The sequence below is a fragment of the Bidens hawaiensis genome, unplaced genomic scaffold, assembly GCF_021521415.1.
Source record: "Bidens hawaiensis isolate Kalapana, Puna unplaced genomic scaffold, B.hawaiensis_p1.1 tig00034613_1, whole genome shotgun sequence".
In the NCBI taxonomy this organism is placed as follows: Eukaryota; Viridiplantae; Streptophyta; class Magnoliopsida; order Asterales; family Asteraceae; genus Bidens; species Bidens hawaiensis.
In genome coordinates this window covers 184,934-205,413 of record NW_027495985.1, presented here as the reverse complement: position 1 = coordinate 205,413, position 20,480 = coordinate 184,934, and the positions used below count along the sequence as shown (strand labels likewise).

General features: G+C 39.2%; 1 protein-coding gene and 1 pseudogene across 1 annotated transcript; one reads left to right on the top strand and one right to left on the bottom strand.

Moving 5' to 3' along the window:
• Positions 1-11,498: 11,498 nt before the first annotated feature.
• On the bottom strand, positions 11,499-13,549 carry LOC143586347 (pentatricopeptide repeat-containing protein At5g40410, mitochondrial pseudogene; annotated as a pseudogene).
• A 1,299-nt stretch (positions 13,550-14,848) lies between these two features.
• Positions 14,849-19,629, top strand: LOC143586342 (tRNA pseudouridine synthase 1-like). The gene is made up of 4 exons (XM_077067907.1): positions 14,849-15,482; positions 16,328-16,720; positions 17,480-17,785; positions 18,591-19,629. The coding sequence occupies exons 1-4, from the start codon at positions 14,851-14,853 to the stop codon at positions 19,627-19,629; spliced, it is 2,370 nt and encodes a 789-aa protein (XP_076924022.1). The 5' UTR covers positions 14,849-14,850.
• Positions 19,630-20,480: the final 851 nt, after the last annotated feature.

Genomic DNA, 20,480 nt, shown 5'->3' with positions numbered 1-20,480 from the left:
CTACTATGAGTGCTTCATATTCTGCCTCATTGTTGGTAGCTTGAAATGCACATGCAATGGACTGGGGTATTATGTCCCCCTGTGGAAATTTCAGTAGTATGCCCAATCCCGTTCCTCTTACGTTGGATGCTCCATATGTGAAGAAGATCCAAGGATCCTTGGTTACATCTAGTTGCTGAACCTCTAGATCGGCTTCTTTCTGCATGTCACTGCTGAAATCAGCCACAAAGTCTGCGAGTGCCTGCGATTTGATAGCTGTTCTAGGCTCATACTAAATATCATATTCACTCAGCTTTACAGCCCACTTAGCCATCCTACCTAACAATTCTGGTTTTCTGAGAACATTCTTAATAGGATAATTAGTTCTCAAAATAATAGTATGAGTCTCAAAATAATGTCTTAATTTAGTAGAAGCCATAATTAAAGCAAGGATTAACTTTTCTAGATGAGAATACATGGCCTCTGCATCTAAAAGACTCTTACTTACATAATACACTGGGTGTTTTTCACCCTCGTGATCCTTGACGAGGACGGCACTTACTGCATTACATGAGACAGCTAAGTATAGATATAAGGATTCTCCATCTACAGGCTTCATCAGAGCTGGAGCTGAGGATAAGTAATCCTTCAAGGCTGTAAGTGCACCTTCATGCTTCTCTGTCCGCTCAAATTTCTTATTCTTCCTAAGGATATCATAGAAGTCCTTGCACTTTTCGGAGGATCTTGAGATGAACCTGTTGAGAGCGGCTATTCTTCCTGTGAGCCTTTGGACATCTTTTGCGTTTGCAGGAGACTTTAAATTGAGGATGGCTTCAATCTGCTCGGGGCTTGCTTCAATTCCTCTTTTAGTCACCATATATCCCAGAAACTTTCCAGCCTTAACACCAAAGTGGCATTTTGTCGTATTCAATTTCATGTTATATTGGTCGAGGATATTGAATGCTTCTTCAAGATCTCTAAAGTGATCCTCAGCTCTCTTTGACTTCACCACCATATCATCTATGTAGACCTCCATAGTCTTACCTAACTGATCCTTGAATATCATGCTGACTAGTCATTGGTATGTTGCCCCTGCGTTTCTTAGTCCAAACGGCATAGCAGTATAACAGTATATGCCGGTAGGAGTCATGAATGCTGTATCCTCTTGATCAGATGGTTCCATCTGAATTTGTTGGAATCCAGAGGAATCATCCATAAAGGTAAGCATTTCATGTCCTGCCGTTGCATCCACCATGGAATCTATATGTGGTAGCGGGAAAGGATCCTTGGGACATGCTTTGTTTAAATCTGTAAAATCAACGCATACCCTCCACTTTCCATTCTTTTTTGAAACTACAACCACATTAGCCAACCATCGCGGATACTGAACCTCTCTGATCATACCGGCCTTAAGAAGTTTTTCAACCTCTTCTTGTATGGTCTTGTTCCTCTCAGGAGCGAAATTTCTTCGCTTCTGATGGACGGGTTTAACAGATAAATCAAGGCCTAGTTTGTGAGTGATTAACTCTTTTGAAATACTTATCATGTCTGAGTGCTTGAAGGCGAAGGTAGATTTTCTTTGTCCCAAGAAGGATACTAAATCCTCCTCGATTTTACTGGGGATACTGGATCCTAGGAACAACTTTACCTTTGGATCCTCAGGGTCCAATGATACTTCTTTAAGGTCTTTCTCCCGAGCTTCCAGCACGTCCCTAGGATGCTGCTGTAGTTGCTATGCTATAGTTTGTTTGGATGTTGGCTTCATTGATGAAGAATAATAGTTCTTGGCCTCCGCTTGGTCACCAACTATCTTCACAACTCCCCAAGGGGTAGGCAGTTTGATGCATTGGTGATACGTTGAGGCTACTGCCTCATTCCATGCAACCAGGGGCTACCTAAAATAACATTGCAACAAGAGAGGTTATCAATAATACAAAATTTCTTGTATGAATTTAACCCTTCGATATAAATTGGGAGGTTAATGTCCCCCAATATTTTCTTGGTTTCACCACTGAAACCGACTAGCACTGATGTTCTAGGAATGATCTCTGAGTCCGGTATGTTCATCTTTTTGAGGACATCATGCTGGATAATGTTGACTGAGACCCCTCCATCTACTAGGATCTTGCGTACATAATGGTTAGCGATAAATAAAGTAATGATCAAACCGTCATGATGAGGATCCTGGATGTTTAGTTTGTCTTCTTAGTCGAACAAGATCCTTTTGTCTGTTGTTAAGGTAGTGGATACTATCGGTTGGTCTCCGTTATCCATCTTGACTTCTTTGGCAAGTCTTTTTGCTGCAGAGAAGGAAATTCCACAAATGTCTGAACCTCCAGGGATGAAATTCACTATTCGGGCATCCAGCTCATCCTTCTGAGGATGCTGGATCTTTGAGTTGAAGAAGATCCTTTGATCAGTTACTCGAGTAACGGGGATAAGCGGTCTTCTCTCATCGTCCAACTCGAATTCTTTTGTGGGATTTTCTTCTAAGGCACGCGAATCCTAGAACATTTCGTAGTCTCTGGAGACAAAGTTGATCACATGAGCGTCTGGCGGTGGCAGCGTCGCTTTTTGTTGAGATCTTCAGGATCCTGGATTTTTTCCTTCCCAAGAGTTCTTTAAAGTGACCCTTTCTCAGGAGGTACCCAATTTCCCTCCTCAAGCCGATGCATTCGTCTGTTGTATAGCCAAAGTCTTCGTGAAAGGCACACCATTTAGACTTGTCTTTGAAGGCAGTCGTCTTCTGGTTCTTTCGGGGCCACTTTGCTTTCTCTCCTAGATCCTTCATGGCACAAATCAAGCCATGGGTATCTACGGAGAAACAATACTCGAAGATGCAGGGATAGTCTTCATCATCCTCTCCTTCTTCAACTGCTCGTACGTTCTGGTTGTTAAACTTGTTATACGGCTTTGTGTTGTTGTTCTTGAACGAGAATCTTTGCTTCTTGTCGGAGAATTCTTGTTTCGTTTGATTCCCCAGACGGTCCTGGATCCTCTTGTCATCCTCTAATCGTATGAATCTGAGCGCCCTGTTCCTTACTTCATCTAGAGACCTGCACGGAGTCATCACAAGATTATCATAAAAGGGAGAGCCCCTCTAAACTCCCATCTTGAAGGCCTCAACAGCAGTAGCCATGTCAAGATTAGGGATTTCTAGAGCTTCCCTACCGAAACTCGTAACAAAATCCCTAAGGGATTCATCACTAGGTTGGATAACTCGGTATAAATCACTAGTTAACTTCTCAAACTTCCTACTAAAGGAAAATTGGCTGTTGAACAAGTTAACTAAATGTGAAAAAGAATTAACAGAAAAGGGAGGAAGACTTAGCAGCCATTTTAATGCAGATCCTGTGAGTGTGGATCTGAATCCTTTGCATAAGCAAGCTTCTTTGAGTCTCTCAAGAATGGGGTTGATTTCCATCCTTTCCCTATATTGTGCAACGTGCTCCTCAGGATCCGTGGTCCCATCATAAGTCTTCATGTTGGGGGTTTGGAATCCCTTCAGGATTTCAGCATCACAGATAGGTGGAGCAAATCTGGATAATTTGTGGCTTCCCTCAGGTATCTCGGGGATTGGTCGTATCACCTCGGGAACACTGGATATCATATCCTTGAGCTTCTGTAGCTCTTTGTCCATAGCCTGGTTAATACCTATATCCTGCATGGAACCACGGTTAGTATCTAAGGATATAGGATCATACAAGTTACCTCTTTGCTGGGTGAAGCTCGGCATCCCGGACGAGTAGTTGGGATAAGAAGAATCCGCGATAGGAGTTGGTCCTCCAGAGGCTATGGTCTGCATGGATATTATATCTCCTTCATGTACTTCAGAGGATCGTTGATGTTGAACTCCTGAGGATCCTTGATTATGAAAGAAGGATCCTTGAGGTTGGGAACTATAGGATCCTTGGTGATACAATCCAAAGGATCCTAGTTGAAGGATGGATGATTCTTGTGGGAAAGTTGAGGATCCTTGAGCGTGCTGACCCATGGACCCTTGTTGAAGGATAGATGATCCTGGCTGAAATAGCGAGGATCCTTGAGTCTGTTGACCCATGGATCCTTGTTGAAGGATAGATGATCCTGGCTGAAATAACGAGGATCCTTGAGTCTGTTGACCCATGGATCCTTGTTGAAGGATAGATGATCCTTGAATAAACTGAGCCACGGATCCCGGACTGGTGAAATCCAGCATCCTGGGTATCAGGGGGGTGTGTTCCTCCGCTGGCCTCTTAGTCTTCTTGAGATCTTCTATCTCACGAAGGATCCACTAGTTGGTCTTGGTATGTTGCTTCATATATGCTTTAACCTGCGAAAACATAGATGAAACTTCACTATTAGTATTAACCACCGGCGCAGCAGCAGCGGTCTTCGAGCTCTGGAAGACTGGTAGTTGCATCTTGCTTCCAGTAGCAGCAGGCCGTTGTATTCCCGTAATTGGCGGAGGCAGTGGTGGCAAGGTCCTTGATGAGAGAGGAACCGTAGCCGGCATAGTTGATGAAGCAGAGGTCGATTGAGAGGCCATTGGAAGTGATATGGGTATGAAAAAATCGAAAATTGATAGGAGTAATATGGATTATAGTACCAATTGCCCCACGGTGGGCACCAAATTGTTTTGGATAAAAATCAGCTAAGGATAATGTATCCAAATCTGTCAAGTGAGGTATAGTGCTAACACGATAATAGTGGTTGTATAAGTGAAATCTTGATGAACACAAGGATTTGATCACGAGGGAAAATCCCCTTAATTACGATAATCTTTACTTCGGTCAAAAACTAACAAGGTAATCTTCGGTCGAATCGCTTCGGTCAAGGATTAACAACGTAATATTTGGTCGGATGGTACTCGATTATAGTAATCTCCGGCACAAAAAACCCTCGGACGGTGAAAACTATGACCGTCAAGTTTATTAATAGTAAAAGGTGATTACAAGGGTTGGAGTTATTGATCAACAGTTACAATGAAAGCTATGTGTGTGTTTTCTGATGAGCTAATAGCTAGAATACGAGTGTAAGTGTAAGCGTGTATCTGCCTAATGTTGATCATAACTCGGTTATATAAAGAAAAATAATAACTAACTAACTAACAACTATTCCTATAATCTCGCTAGTCTTCCACTCTTCATCATCGTGTGCTTTGACCACGTGCTAATAGCCGTTCAGTAATGAATTAAGTGGTGGACCAGGTCTAGGAACCATAGTTGATATTCAAACATCAGGCTTCATACGAATTTGTCCATTACTTGCTATACTGAATAAGGATCCTGTATCCATACTCCAACTAGAGAATACTCCATGAGGATGATTGATGTCAGCACGTCCTAAAATTGTTATACCTTTCTAACACATCACCATACTAAACGCAATCATTAGTAAACAAATAACACTGAGGATCACTGATCCTTTATAACCTGTTATATATCTCAAGGATAATCTATCCATAAGATAGTTAAGGATTAAGGATTCTCAGCATAAAAATCATGCCCTAACAATAAGGGCATGGTGGATACGCCGCTGGTACTTCCTATATATAAGTGCCTTTATTATGTTCTCATTTGTGGTGTTTTTCGAGCCATCCAAGGATTTGATGTTATTCTTTTGTCAAAAGTTTTTCATGCAATTATCTTACTAAAGACAATATTCGTTAATAATTACCTTTCTTTAAGTTTATTTTAATTTCGGGACGAAATATCTAAAAGGTTAGGGATACAGTGACATTCGTCAAAATTCAGATCTCGATTTGTATTCGTGTTGTATCCTTTTATTATACAAAACCAGACTCAACATTTTTGTTTCCTTATTTAATTATTATATAATATTATTATATATCCCGATCACCAATAAACCGATGTCTATCATATTATAGAGTCGTTAAGAAAAACATAAGGGGTTTAAAATGATTTTCGTAAACTCGTTATAAGCTTTGGAAACCTTTAAACTCGTATTAAACCATGATTGAAACTTGGAGGGCCATTTCTGTAAATATGTAACATGCATATATATACCTAAAAACCCTAACCCTAATCTTATTCATCCAGCCGCCACCCCCCCCCCCTAGCCGATTTCCGGCGAAGCCGAATTCCGGTGAAGCCGATTTTCCGGCCACCATCTCCGACGCCGATTCCGGCCACCTCACTCTCCCTGTTCACCTCCGGCCACCACCCCCTTTCCCTCCCGGCTCCTCCGGCGGCCCGATAACACCACCTCCCACCGCCGCTCTCTCTTTCCCTCTCCGGTCGCTTTTCCGGCGACCGGAAAACCGCGCCCCAAACCTCTCTCTCTCCCTCCGACGCACTCTCTCTCCCTCTCGCTGCACTCCCTCTCTCTGACACACTCTCTCTCTCTCTCTCTCTCTCTCTCTCTCTCTGCCTCCGTCTCCGTCCATCGGCTCCGGCGACCCCCTTTCCTCCTCTCGATTTCGAATCAAGTATTAATCGAGCTAATTGGATCTGGGTTTTAATTGATTCTGGGAATAATGATGTTTAAGTGTAAGATTTAAAACTAACTTATACTAAATCCTAACTAGATGGTCGTTTAGAGTAGTTGGTTGGTGCGGGTGCGTTTAAACTTGAGGTCACGGGTTCGATTCCCTCCGTGACCAACTTTGGTGTGTTTTATTAATAAGTTATTCAAGTTAACATTATCATTTTTAATTAACATTATATTTATTATCTAGATTTTATTATTATTATTATTATTATTATTATTATTATTAGTATTATTATTATTATTATTGTTATTATTATCATTTAACAAGACAATTTTTATTTATTTTTTTCTTATTATTATCATCATTATTTTCATAATTAGTAGATTATTATTATTATGATTATTAAGGAATATTATTAAAATCTAATATTGTTAATATTATCCATTTGTTTTATCGAGCCGAAACCCATGTCGGGCTTTGTTGTCGTTTAACGTCATTGATACTCGAGTTATATTTTTTATCACTAATACTACTATTATTAAAATGTTATAAGTATTAGTTATTATTAATATGACACATATGATTATAATAATAATAATTATTATAATTATTATTATTATTAAAACTTATAAATCTACTAATAACGTATTCAACCATAAAGTAATAATTATTATATTTATTATTACTACTACTATTATTAGTTTTAACAACATTTCTCAATTGGTAATATTTTTATGTATTATTATCATATTTATCTTATTTATCTACATATATATATAACATATCTTTTTAAAATTATTATTATCATTACTATCTTTATCATTTAAAATATCATTATAAATCTTATTATCAATTCATTTATATAAAACCGAACTCTCGATTTAAATCCGTCTTGTTTCTTTTAATATTGATTTAGCTATTTAAAAGCTCAATCATATAATATTATTTTATTTTAAATTATCAATTAATTACGAGTCTCTAATCGTTAACAAACTTACCGGTAACCCGATTAACAACCAAACCTTCTCGTTCAATGTTTCAAATGAAGTTTCAACTAATGTTCAAGTTCATTAATATATTTTATTTATTCGTTTTCATTTAGCTTTCAAGTTGGATTCGTTCGTTTCGTTCGCAAGCTTTCTATATTACGATTATTTATTATTTCTCGATTCGTCAATCGAGGTGAGTACATTTCATCCCCCGTTTTCCCTTTTATGTTTTGGGGGTAACATGCATACTTATTTAAACAAGAATGATTTATTATACACTTTTCTCAAACCACAAACTTTAGGGTATATGATACTTGGAATACTTGCTCTTTTGTGTGTTTTATGCCTCATATGCTTTACGTGCGCGAGTGTTTATTTTTATGTTGTTGTTGAGCCTCATTAAGTATGATCATACGCTCCCCTAACTACTTAGCCTTGTGCTAGTAGAATAGGGCCTCATTATCCGAGTATGTCGGTTGTTACCGATTAGAAAGGATCCTCATTACATATGTTTTATATACCATGATTGATGCTTTTATTTATAGTATCATATACGTTTGTGGATTTCGCTCATATTATATATATTCAAACTATGAAATTGCTCACCAAGTGTTGACAAAATATTATTTTATGCATTGTTACATGTTTGACTTTTAGCGACTTGAGGACTTGACGAAAAACGTTACCAAGACTATTAGGATATTAGTAAAACGAACAATATATTTGTTTACTTGTGTTCAATTTGTTTGTATGACCAAGATGTGTTGTTTATTGATTTGTGAAATAAATGAGTTGATTAAATATTGTCACTTTAATATTGTCTTGTGTTTTGGGCAATCGGTTGCACCCCAGCATGTTCCGCCTTTGGTCGGGGTATGACAAATTTGGAGTAGGGCTTCGAGTTGTTGTTCTTGAATGAGAATCCTTGCTTCTTGTCAGAGGAATCTTGTTTTGTTTGATTCCCCAGACGATCCTGGATCCTCTTGTCATCTTCCAACCGTATGAATTTGAGTGCCCTGTTTCTTACTTCATCTAGAGACCTGCACGGAGTCATCACAAGATCATCATAAAAGGGGGAGCCACTCTGAAGTCCCATCTTGAATGCTTCAACAGTAGTAGCCATGTCGAGATTCGGGATTTCTAGAGCTTCCCTGCCGAACCTCGTAACAAAATCCTTAAGGGATTCATCACTAGGTTGGATAGCTCGGTATAAATCACTAGTTAACTTCTCAAATTTCCTACTACGGGAAAACTGGCTGTTGAACAAGTTAACTAAATGTGAAAAAGAAGTAACTGAAGAGGGAGGAAGACTTAGCAGCCATTTTAAGGCGGATCCTATGAGTGTGGATCCGAAGCCTTTGCATAAGCAAGCTTCCTTGAGTCTCTCCGGGATAGGGTTGATCTCCATCCTTTCTCTGTATTGTGCCACATGTTCTTCAGGATCAGTGGTTCCGTCGTAAGTCTTCATGTTGGGGGTTTGGAATCGCTTCGGGATTTCAGCATCACATATAGGTGGAGCAAATAGAGATAACTTGTGGCTTCCCTCAGGTATCTCGGGGATTGGTCGTATCACCCCGGGAACACTGGATATCATATCCTTGAGCTTCTGTAGCTCCTTGGCCATAGCCTGGTTGATGCCTGCATCCTGCATGGGACCACGGTTAGCGTTAAAGGATATAGGATCATACAAGTTACCTCTTTCCTGGGTGAAGGTTGGCATCCCGGATGAGTAGCTGGGATAAGAGGAGTCTGCAATAGGAGTTGGTCCTCCAGAAGCTATGGTTTGCATGGGGATTATATCTCCTTCATGGACTTCGAATGATCGTTGATGTTGAACTCCTGAGGATCCTTGATTCTGAAAGAATGATCCTTGAGGTTGGGAATTATAGGATCCTTGGTAATACAACCCAGAGGATCCTGGTTGAAGGATGGAAGATCCTTGTGGGATAGTTGAGGATCCTTGAGCTAGTTGACCCATGGACCCCGGTTGAAGGATAGATGATCCTTGCTGGAAGTAAGAGGATCCTTGAGTTTGCTGACCCATGGACCCTTGTTGAAGGATAGATGATACTGGGTGAAACAATGAGGATCCTTGGGTCTATTGACCCATGGACCCCTGTTGGAGGATAGATGATCCTTGAGTAAACTGAGCCAAGGATCCTGGAGTGGTGAAATCCAGCATCCTAGGCATCAAGGGAGTGTGATCCTCCTCTGGCGTCTTAGTTTTCTTGAGATCCTCTATCTCACGAAGGATCCTCTGGTTGGTCTTGTTATGCTGCTCCATGTATGCTTTAACCTGCGAAAACATAGATGAAACATCAGTGTTAGTATTAACCACCGGGGTGGCAGCAGTGGTTCTTGAGCTCTGGAAGACTGGCAGCTGTGTTTTGCTTCCAGCAGCGGCAGGCCGTGGTGCTTCCTTAATTGGCGGAGGCATTGGCGCAAAGTCCTTGATGAGAGAATAACTGTAGACGACATGGTTGATGAAGCAGAGGTTGGTTGAGAGGCCATTGATAGTGATATGAGTATGAAAAGGTTGAAAATGATAAGAATAATATGTATTATAGCACCAATTGCCCCACGGTGGGCGCCAAATTGTTTTGGATAAAAATCAGCTAGGATAATGTATCCAAATCTGTCAATGTGAGGTCTAGTGCTATGATGACAATAACAATTATACGAACGAAAATGGAATGAACATAGTGATTTGTTGCGAGGAAAAACCTTTTGACCTTGTTCAGATCAAAAGAAAAAAACCCTGGGTGATGACAACTCGTCGATCACCACTTTATTAATATCAAAAAAGGTTACAAATGGGTTGGCGATTGTGATCGATATTACAATGTAAGCTAGTGTATAGAGAGAATTATTGAATCTGCTCTAGTGTGTGTGAGAGTACAAGTGAGACCTAATCGATCATATCTCGATAATTATAAAGTAAATACATTCAACAAAAAGTCCTAACTATCTGCCACTATTCCGCTATTCCTACAACGTTCATTGACCACGTGCTGGTAGTTTCTAGTAGCGAAAATTAAGGTAGACCAAGTCACAAAGCCGTTACTCCTGTTGAACAATAACCTACACACGTGAAACAATCGTTAACAATACCCACCTGTGAGGATCCTCAATCCTTGACACGGCTCTGGAACTCTTCAGGAGGATAACTGATCCAGACACATCTTCAAGGATAACATATCCTCAGCAGGAAAAATATCAGTCCTAACAAAAATAACTATTTTATTTTTTAATTCTAAAATGACTTATCTCAACCCGTTTCATTTTACCTAAAACCCATTTTAGAAATGACTAATATTAAGGAATTACTGTTTTTGAAAAAATTTAGTCAAGCAACTATTTTGGTAAGTTTCTGTTAATATTGTTCACTTAGATTTATTTTTTTGTTGAATGGATGGAGGCTTCATATGAGGCATCTCATTCGGAAATTTTCTCATCTCAAACAAACTTAATTCTGGAGTTTTTATTTCATTCATAACCAATGAAAAGTCTTAATTAATACATACATTCTTTAATAAAAGTAATTAAGTTAAAAAAATACAAAATGTAATTAACATGCTAATAGTAAGGTGTTTAACATGCTAGGAGTTCAGTGGGTCATGCACAGTAACTTATCGACACCAAAGAACTATAACATTGTTTTTAGTAGGATCGGGTTTGTCATTCAAAAAGGTGTGATGATGCAGCTTGTTGTCCGCTTACCTGGCTCTTTATTGTAATTGGATCCTTTTGTTCAGTATAAAACATATTTTTAGCATAAAAAAAGTAAAAAAAAAAAAAAGATAAAAAATACTAAGGTGTTTAACATGTTAGGAGACATGATTTCAATCAAACAATTTTCCACTCACTACTTCTTTCCACCTTCATCATTTTCTCTTGACAGTTGACACTAAGATGTTGTTTTCATTAGCAGAGCATTAAGCGATTTACTTTACTTATAGCTTCAGCCTTCCCAATGTCACATTTAAACGAATGCAAAAAGTTATATTGTGATCCTCGGTTGAAAAGTTCTCAAACGTAATCAGCGCGGCTTTCTCTGTGCATAATCATTAAATATTGACTTTAGGCGGCTTATCAGTTATCAGCATGTAACTCTTGATTCAAACCCGAATTCTTCAACTGCAAATATTTTCCCAAACACGAAAAAACCACCATACTTGTGTTGAGATGTTCATGTTCTCCAATATGATTACCAATAATCTCCACACGAGCATGACCCGTCAGCAAAATGATGAAACCTCTTTGTATCCCGAATAATAATCACACGATTCTCAACACACGATACAAACTTCGCCATGTTATGACAATCACCACAAATCCTCAAATTCTTAGTAATAATTAAAGGCACATTATCACCATACACCAAAAGCCCAAATGCAATAGCAAGTTTCTCACTATGCACTTTTACCAAATTGCCCTTCACGTCTTCCTCCACATCATGAACAACATTTTCTATATTAACCACATACCCAACCTCCCCAATTTTATTAACTAATTCATTTAACTTATCATGTATACGATTAATATCAGGATGCATTTGATCGTTCACTACAAACCTATGAATCTTATTATCATGTTCAATAAAACTGCAACCCGCAGTTGTTATAACACCTTGGTGTTTCATTAACACTCTGACTTTTGAAAAGTCAACCCAACGACCCGCTTTAGAGTATAAACTTGCAAGCATAATATAATTTCGCGGGTCCCACGGGTCTAACTGAATTAACTTCCTTCCAACTTCCTCACCGAGCTCAACGTCTCCATAAAGTTTGCACCCGTTAAGTAACGCTCCCCAAACGCCCGAGTTCGGTTCCATTGGCATGCTATCGACTAACGCACGCGAGTCGTTTAAACGCCCCGATCGACCCAGAAGGTCAACCATACACGAGTAATGGTCCAACCGAGGTTTGACTTTATACACACTCGACATTATGTTAAAGAGTCTTTCACCCTCGTCTACAAGCCCTGAATGACTACACGCACTTAACAAATGCGTGAATGTAACATGGTCCGGTTCAAACCCATTTTCGACCATGAAGTCAAAATGGTCAACTGCGCATTTACCATACCCGTGCATCGCATATGAAGCGAGCATCGCTGTCCATGCTATCACATCCGGTTCTTTCATATCTTCAAAGATTTCACGTGCAGCCGTTAATCTTCCTGATTTTGCATAAACGTTTAACAACGCGGTCATAATAGGAATACTTTTATCCAAACCAGAACATAAAACATTCCCATGAAACGCGTCTACCATTTTCCCGACTCCAATATCCGCACAACCCTAAAGAATCGAGACGATTGTCGCTTGATCCGGATAAACATCAACTCCACGCATCATATTAAAATGCAAAACACCCGTCTCTAAACCACCATTTTGAACATGAATTTTAATAATCGAGTTCCACGATACTAAATTCGGTAACTTGATTGTTTGAAACAACATAGACGCTTCATTCAAACATCCGTATTTGCCGTACACGTTAATAAGTGAATTCACAACTTTTGTTTCGGATAATAACCCGGTTTTCACAGCAAATCCTTGATATAAGTTACATAACCTCCTTCTACATTTCCATCACTTCCACAAGCTGAAATTAATGATATAAGTGTTACCTCATTCGGGTTCATTCCATACTCGTGTCTCATTTTATAAAACGCGGTTAAGCTCAAACTCAAACCCAGTTCACCCATTTTCGAAAACATGGAAATAATCGAGTTCCAGGAAACCGAATCTTTGTGAGGAATTTGGTCGAACAGTTGGTGTGCATCTTTAACAAACCCCAGTTTGGCATAAACGGAGACTAATCGGTCACCGATGAAGCAATGGTTGTAGTTAAAGCTTTTGATGACACTGGAATGGATGGATTGGCAGATGGGTATTGAAGAACAGAGTGTTATAGATGTTATTAGTGACTGGATAAGTGAATTGGGGTTATGCTGAGGATGGATATTGTAGTGAGTGTTGGATAATTTTGTCGGGTCGGGTTGATTATGAAGAAATCTGGGTTGAGATATGAACTTGTGGCGGGAAGAAATGAGTTTGAAGAGAATAGAAGGAGGGTGAGTTGAAGACCACATCTCCCATTTTTAGTGAACTGGTGTCCCAATGAGAGCTTTTGGTTTGCCAAAGAATGTGTTGGAACATGTTTTGGAATATGTTTTCCCAAGGAGGGTGAAAAAAATCGTTATGGAATCGATGAAATCGGAGGTTTGGAACATGTTTGTATTTTTCTCCACCAAAATCGGTTCTAAACAGGTTAACCGAACCGAAATAGCCAAAACTGGTCAAAATCTGAACCGAAACTGATCGTAACCAGATCAAGAAACCAGTTTGAACTTGAACCGAAACCGATCATAAATCGGTTTTGACTTTTGTTGGCCAAACTAAACTGGTTTCAACCGAAACCGGATTTGAGTTTTAAAATAGTTTGTCTAAAACAAAGGCGTAGGCGTTTTATGAAATGTCTTATAAGTTATAACAATGTGGTATTTTTGGAGGGCAATTAATGACATGATATACAACATGAAACAAATATAAGTTGGAGAGGTGGTGGGTGGTGTTAGGTTTCCTTTGAGTATGACATAAAGTGAACATGAAGATAATCACATGGGATAAGTGGAGGGTGTTTGACGTATAAAGGTGGCTTTATGTCTCTTAAGTTGGTGATAATCCTTGTTTTCGTATGTCTTTGATGTAATTGTTGGGCGGTTTTATATGGTCGGTTGGGTTTCACATCTTCCTATTCCGTTTGGTGATTAATAATATATTTTCATTGGTCATTAAAAAATAAAGAGATTAACCTATTATTTTTTAACAAATTGATTGATTTATAATTTAACTAACCTAAGTTAAGAAATGAGAATGAAAAGGAAAAGGAGTTGTTTACACAATTTGGAGTCGATTTTGATTGTGAGAGGTACAAAGGTAAGGTAGGATACGTTTAATTAGTGGCAACTGATGCCTGTGTGTAATGTGGGCATGTGGGCCACATTAATATTTTCTATAAGAGATCAACATTGTATTGCGAAATGGTTCCTACTTGTTGAGATCAATTCTGGTCTTCAGATTATCAACATTGTATTGCGAATTTGCTTCAGTCTTGGTCAACAAAAGTCAAGGACTCGGTTGAGTAAGAATGGGTCTCGGGTATTGACCAAGGCAGGTTTTAAGCGGTATTACCGGGTTTTTATTGGGTTTTGGCTGGGTAGTCGGGTTCAGGTTTTGACAAGGCCGGTTTTAGATCCGGGTGCAATATTTCTGAGAAACCGAAACATGGTTCATACCCGTAAGACCGGGATCGGACCCGGGTTTTTTCATTTTCCAAATTTCATATTGATTTGCCATTGCGCAATGGTCCCCAGCCTTGTTTTTAGGGTTTTTCATTTCCTATATTCCAAACCCTTAACCCCCCTAAAATACCATCATCAATGGACAATCAAACCCAAACCCCTGCAACCGATCTCAACACCAAACACACACTTGCCATACTCTTGGCATACTCGGGAGCAGGCTACCAAGGCATGCAAAAGAACCCAGGTGCCAAAACCATCGAATCCGACCTCCACCAAGCTTTATACCTCTCCAACGCCATTTCCCAACCCGACCGAGACTGCCCCAAGCGATTCCACTTCGCCCGGGCCGCCCGGACCGATAAAGGGGTCTCCGCCTTAGGCCAGGTGGTGTCCGGCAAGTTTAAACTTGGGTTGTCTGTGGAGGGGGTTAATGATAAGTTGGGTGGTCGGGTTCGGGTGTTCGGCTTTAAGCGTGTGGCGAATACGTTTAGTGCGAAGAAGTCGTGTGATCGGAGGCGGTACGTGTATTTGTTGCCGGCTTTTGCGTTGGATTGTAAGGCGCATAGGGATAGGGAGAGTGTGTTGGCGAGTGTCGGGTTGGGGAGTGACTTGGTTAGGTGTTGGGAGTGTTCGGAGAGAGGACGGAAAGTTGAAGTTCGGTCAGGCATTTCTTCGAATACCTGTAGTGCGAATAAAACATCTTTAGGTAATGGGAATGGTCCTTGCTATGGTAATGGGCATGTTCGTGTTCGTGTACTAAACTTTGAGTGATGATAACATGAAAATAAACTCGAGAATAAAATTGTCTTTAGGTAATGGGAATAGTTTTATAGAATTATTGTAGGCATGTAAAAGACCTTAACATATAATCGGACGCATTTTATTGTTTATGTTTGTTCATTAAGAAACATGGGCATGTTCGTGTAAAACCTAAATGAACGTAAACAAACGAACATAATTGACCGTATTCTTTCATGAGTATATAACTAATTGTGTATTTCTTAAAGTATAAAATGTCTTTAGGTAATGGGAATGGTAGTAAGGAATCCTTGAAGGCCTTTAAACGAACACGAACGAGGGCATGTTCGTGTTCATTCATTTAACTTTAACCGAACACGAACATATCGAACATGATATGTTAAGAAAATGAGCATGTATGTATGTGTTTGTTTAAATCCCAAATAAACAGTTCACGGACATAAACAAACACAAGCGAACAAAAACAAACACAACATAAACGAAGATAAGTGACCATATTCCTTCAAGAATACAAACTCTAGTGGACGATCGCGATAATTTATTTATTTACTTTTTACAATAACCAAGTAAATATATATGTATACAACTATACATATAATTTAAATGAGCATCTTTTATGTGTGTGTGTGTGTGTATCTATTAAAATTTAAACGAACAAACGTAAAAGAATGTAAACAAATGAACCTAAATGAACGAACATAAACAAACGTTCAAGAGCATAAATGAACGAACAAAACGTGTGTTCATGTTCGTTCATTGAATTAAGTGAACAAAATTTTTGTTCATGTTCGTTCGTTTATTAAGTAAACGAACTTTCTGCTGAACAGTTCATGAATGTTCGGTTCGTTTACAGGCCTAAATCCTTGTACCCTAAATTATTGGGAAATCCGTCTTCTTCAGGCAATGAGTGTGATAATAAACCCAATCTTGATGCTGCAAACGAGAATGTATTTCATTATGGTGACAAAGAGAAAGAGAGGTTTAACAAGATTCTTAAACAGTATGAAGGGACTCACAATTTCCATAATTTTACTACAAAAATGAACGCGACTGACCCGGCTGCTAACCGATGCATTATATCGTTTTGTGCTGACACGACTGTGACAATTGATGGGATAGAATTTGTGAAATGTGAAGTTGTTGGGCAGAGCTTTATGCTTCACCAGATCAGGAAGATGATGGGTGTTGCTGTTGCTGTTATGAGGAATTGTGCTTCGGAATCGTTCATTCAAACTGCCCTACAACAGTTAGTTTTCCTGTTTATAACTTTTGTATACAATACACTTTTGTTAGGATTTATTCATTTTATTATTTTAAGCTTTTAACTGTACATGAACAACTATCTAAATCTCATAAGATAAAAAAAATGGTTTGAAATAATCTATTTATGATCTCAACTAGAGGTGGCTAGGCCCGTTAACAAATGAACGCTTAGTGAACCTTTCAGCCGAAAGTTGGTTTATTAAATAAACGAATGAACAAGAAGAATTTTTTTTGTTCATTTAGTTTAGCGAACGAATACAAACACATGTCCCTTTCGTGCATATTCGTTCATTAACGCTCGCTTATGTTAATAGGTTTACATTTTTTAAGCTCTTTCGTGTATATTATTATTTAAATTTATTTGAGCTCATTACAATTTAATCTCGTTTTGTTAAACTAAAATATCATCCATTACAATTTAGTTTAGTTTTATTATTTTTTTAGGCCCAACAGGTTGATGTTCACGTTTATGTATAATTCGTGCTCCCTCATTTATGTTTGTTCATCTGTGTTCGTTCGTTTATACTATTAATAAATGAACATAAACGAACATGAAGACACTCATTTTCTTGACGAACTAACACAAACAAGAAAACCCTGTTCGTTTTGTTGTTTTTGTTCGATACAAACGGTTAAAGTTAGACAAACAAACACGAACATGCCTCGTTTTCATGGTTAGTTTGGTAATTCTGTATTTAGTTATTAGTGATCATGTTCTAATATGTTATCTGTGATGATTTAGGGATGTTAAAGTTAATGTACCTACAGCTCCAGAAGTCGGTTTATATTTAGAGGAGTGTTTTTTCACAAATTATAACCAGAAATGTAAAGATACCCACGAAGAAGTGTCAATGAAAGATTATGTAAAAGAAGCCGAAGAGTTCAAACTAAAACATATTTATCCTTACATTGCATCAACCGAGCATAAAGAAGGAACCATTGCTGTTTGGTTGCATTCTTTGAACCACCGAAATTATCCAGATTTAGAACCCGAGGAGAACAGAGGAGAAAATGAGGTGTCGGGAACTCAGACTGAAAAGACAACCGGGTGAGTCAACTCACTGTTTTCATTGCAGAATGTTTATTTAATCTTTTATGCATAGATTCTTAAGTTTTAAGACTTGGGTTAATACTATGGAATCCATATGGCTTTCACTCTATAAGATCCGGAAAAAAGTATTTTAAACCAGATTTGTCAGTTATAGTGTTGTTCAAAAAGCCCACGCCTTGCTAAAAAGAACTCATTTGTAAACGAGCCGAGGCAGGGTGGGGTCGCGTCAGCTCGTGGCTCTCTTGTTTGGCTTGTTTAAATTAAACCTTAAAATTTAATAATAATATAGTAGTACTAGTAGTAATAATAGTAGTAATATTGATAATAACATATAAAATATTGGATAAAAACAAAATAATACATATAATATTTTGTATCTGTCTCTCCATCTTTAAATATATTGTAAGAAAACCAAACTAATACATAAAATATAATAAATTATATAGTTTATAACTTTTGCATTATTTGTATATTAACAAATTATTTTTGTTTTATATATGTCAATATGTGAAAAAAAAAGGTTAACGATCCCGCTCAAGCGTTTTATGAGCCGATCTCGAGCTTAACTTTTCAGCTCATTAAAATAAACAAGCCAAGCCGATCCAGCTCTTTTTATTTTGAGTTCGAGCCCAAGCCCAACATGACCCAGCTCGAGCTTTTTACGAGCCAAGGTTGAGCTCAACTTTTTAGCTCGTTAAAATAAACGAGACAAGCTAAGCCCAAGCCGCGACCCCAACTCGGTTTGTTTATAGCCCTAGTCAAATTACATGTAGAAATTAAGTAAGTTATCTTATTCTGGCAGGTGCAAATGGGATCATTACCGGAGCCACATTTCACCAAGCTGTTTCGTCAGACACCCGATACATTATTATGAAAAACCAACTGTTCACGAGGTCGATTTAGAGCATCTTGCAACTGCTATGAAGACTCGTCTAAACCTGTTTTTTCCGTACATTCACGAACTCCGTGTTCGGTACAGTGGTATATCCGAAGACGACATTACTAACAAAATAATATGCGATGTTAACATGATGGTGGATACCGCACTTTCAGTTACTTACAACCGACTCCGGTTCATCCTCCAAAATCACGACCCGATCGCTTTTGCTGCTAGGATGAACCCCAAATCGCCCCTGAGCAATAAGTTTAAGTTTCCCGCATTTATTTCATCCGTTCTCGGTAGCATCGGCCCCCTACGTGGCGATTTTCAAGACACGCTTGTTGTATATGCCACGTCAGCAGATCGGAGTCAAATGTATGGACGCACCCAAAACTTTGACTTCATAAGCGGTCATTTCTACCGCCTCATCGATAACCTAGCAGCGATCGGTGTCCCGCTTGCATCAATCGACGTGAAACGCAGCAACATCCGTTCGGGGTGGTTTTTCTCGACCTTACTTTTAAACCATGAAGAAGGTTTATGGGACTTCACTGCCACGTGTCATTACTCTAAATACAAGCATCGGGATATCGCGAGCGCGTGGATGACGTTAAATGACGATCCTGCCCTTCGGGCGTTTCTCGATTGTAGTTTGAGGTACGAGTGTTGTACTGATCCCGAAGTTGTCAATGCGGTCATTGCATCACGGCCTCCGGATGATGTTGACGGGGCAACGGCTCCCGCTCGGCCGAGTGGTTTAGTTTTTAATGTGAATGCTTTTGGGGTTCGGCCAGCGGTGGCGGCTGAGGGCGGGTGTCGGGGGGTTTATATACTAGGACGAGGTACTAAGCGGTATAATTGCACTACACTTGGTCGAAACCTGAATGAATATGACATGATTTCGATGCTGCGTGAATATATCTTGATGTATGATTCATCGTGGATAGATAAAAGTTTTTAGGCCAAAGATTATTCTATCTTGTTGTTTTAAGTTTAACCAAGATAACGGGTGGGTCTGCTTCTGTTTAATTAAACGATTGTATATGTCGACATGAATGTAACTCGTTTTGAGGCGGGTTTAGGGTGATCCGTTTAGTTAAATGATTGTGTTGAAACGTGGTATCCGGAGATATTCGTGCCAACGTGTGATTTACCACAAGAGGATAGTCAATCTTGTGTGTGTTGAATGCAAATGTATCAATGCGTATTTAATGTATATTTCTGGGGGTTGATATTCTGTTATTGACGACCTTTAATGTGATTATTTCTATTTTGATCTTGAGCACGTCTTACTTTCTATTAACAGTTCTTGGAACTAAGCTGTCTGGTTCCTGGAGCTTATCCCCTTCCAACGGTCAAATTGGAGAGGATATGGAATCCAAGCATGCCATATATCCGCATGCTCGTTTTCTTCGGGTCACCCGCATGTTATCCGGAACAGACCTTGCATCTAGAGGTGCACAAAAAAACCGGGTCCGGACCCGACCCGGTGTACCTGACCCGGAACCGGTTTCTACCCGTACCCGACCCGCGGGTAGGATTAGGTATAAGATTTCTCTCAGAAACCATACCCGGAACCGGTGGAACCGGAATCGGCAATACCCGGTCATAACCCGAAAAAAACCCGGAAGAACCGGTTCCTACCCGAACCTGGTTTGACTTTTGTTGACCATACCCGGAACCGGTTCCTACCCGGTTCCGGGTTTAAATAATACCCGATTTTGTGCACCTCTACTTGCATCAGTCGTTAGGAACCGATATTAGGATATTATCCTGAGCTATATTCTTTTGGGACATACATCTGGTTCAATG

Bases quoted from the DNA above. Each gene is read 5' to 3' on its own strand.
- LOC143586342 (XM_077067907.1), top strand. From the start codon at position 14,851: ATGGACAATCAAACCCAAACCCCTGCAACCGATCTCAACACCAAACAC. The intron at 15,483-16,327 runs GTGATGATAACA...GTTCGTTTACAG, and splicing joins GTTCGTGTACTAAACTTTGA to GCCTAAATCCTTGTACCCTA. The intron at 16,721-17,479 runs GTTAGTTTTCCT...GTGATGATTTAG, and splicing joins ATTCAAACTGCCCTACAACA to GGATGTTAAAGTTAATGTAC.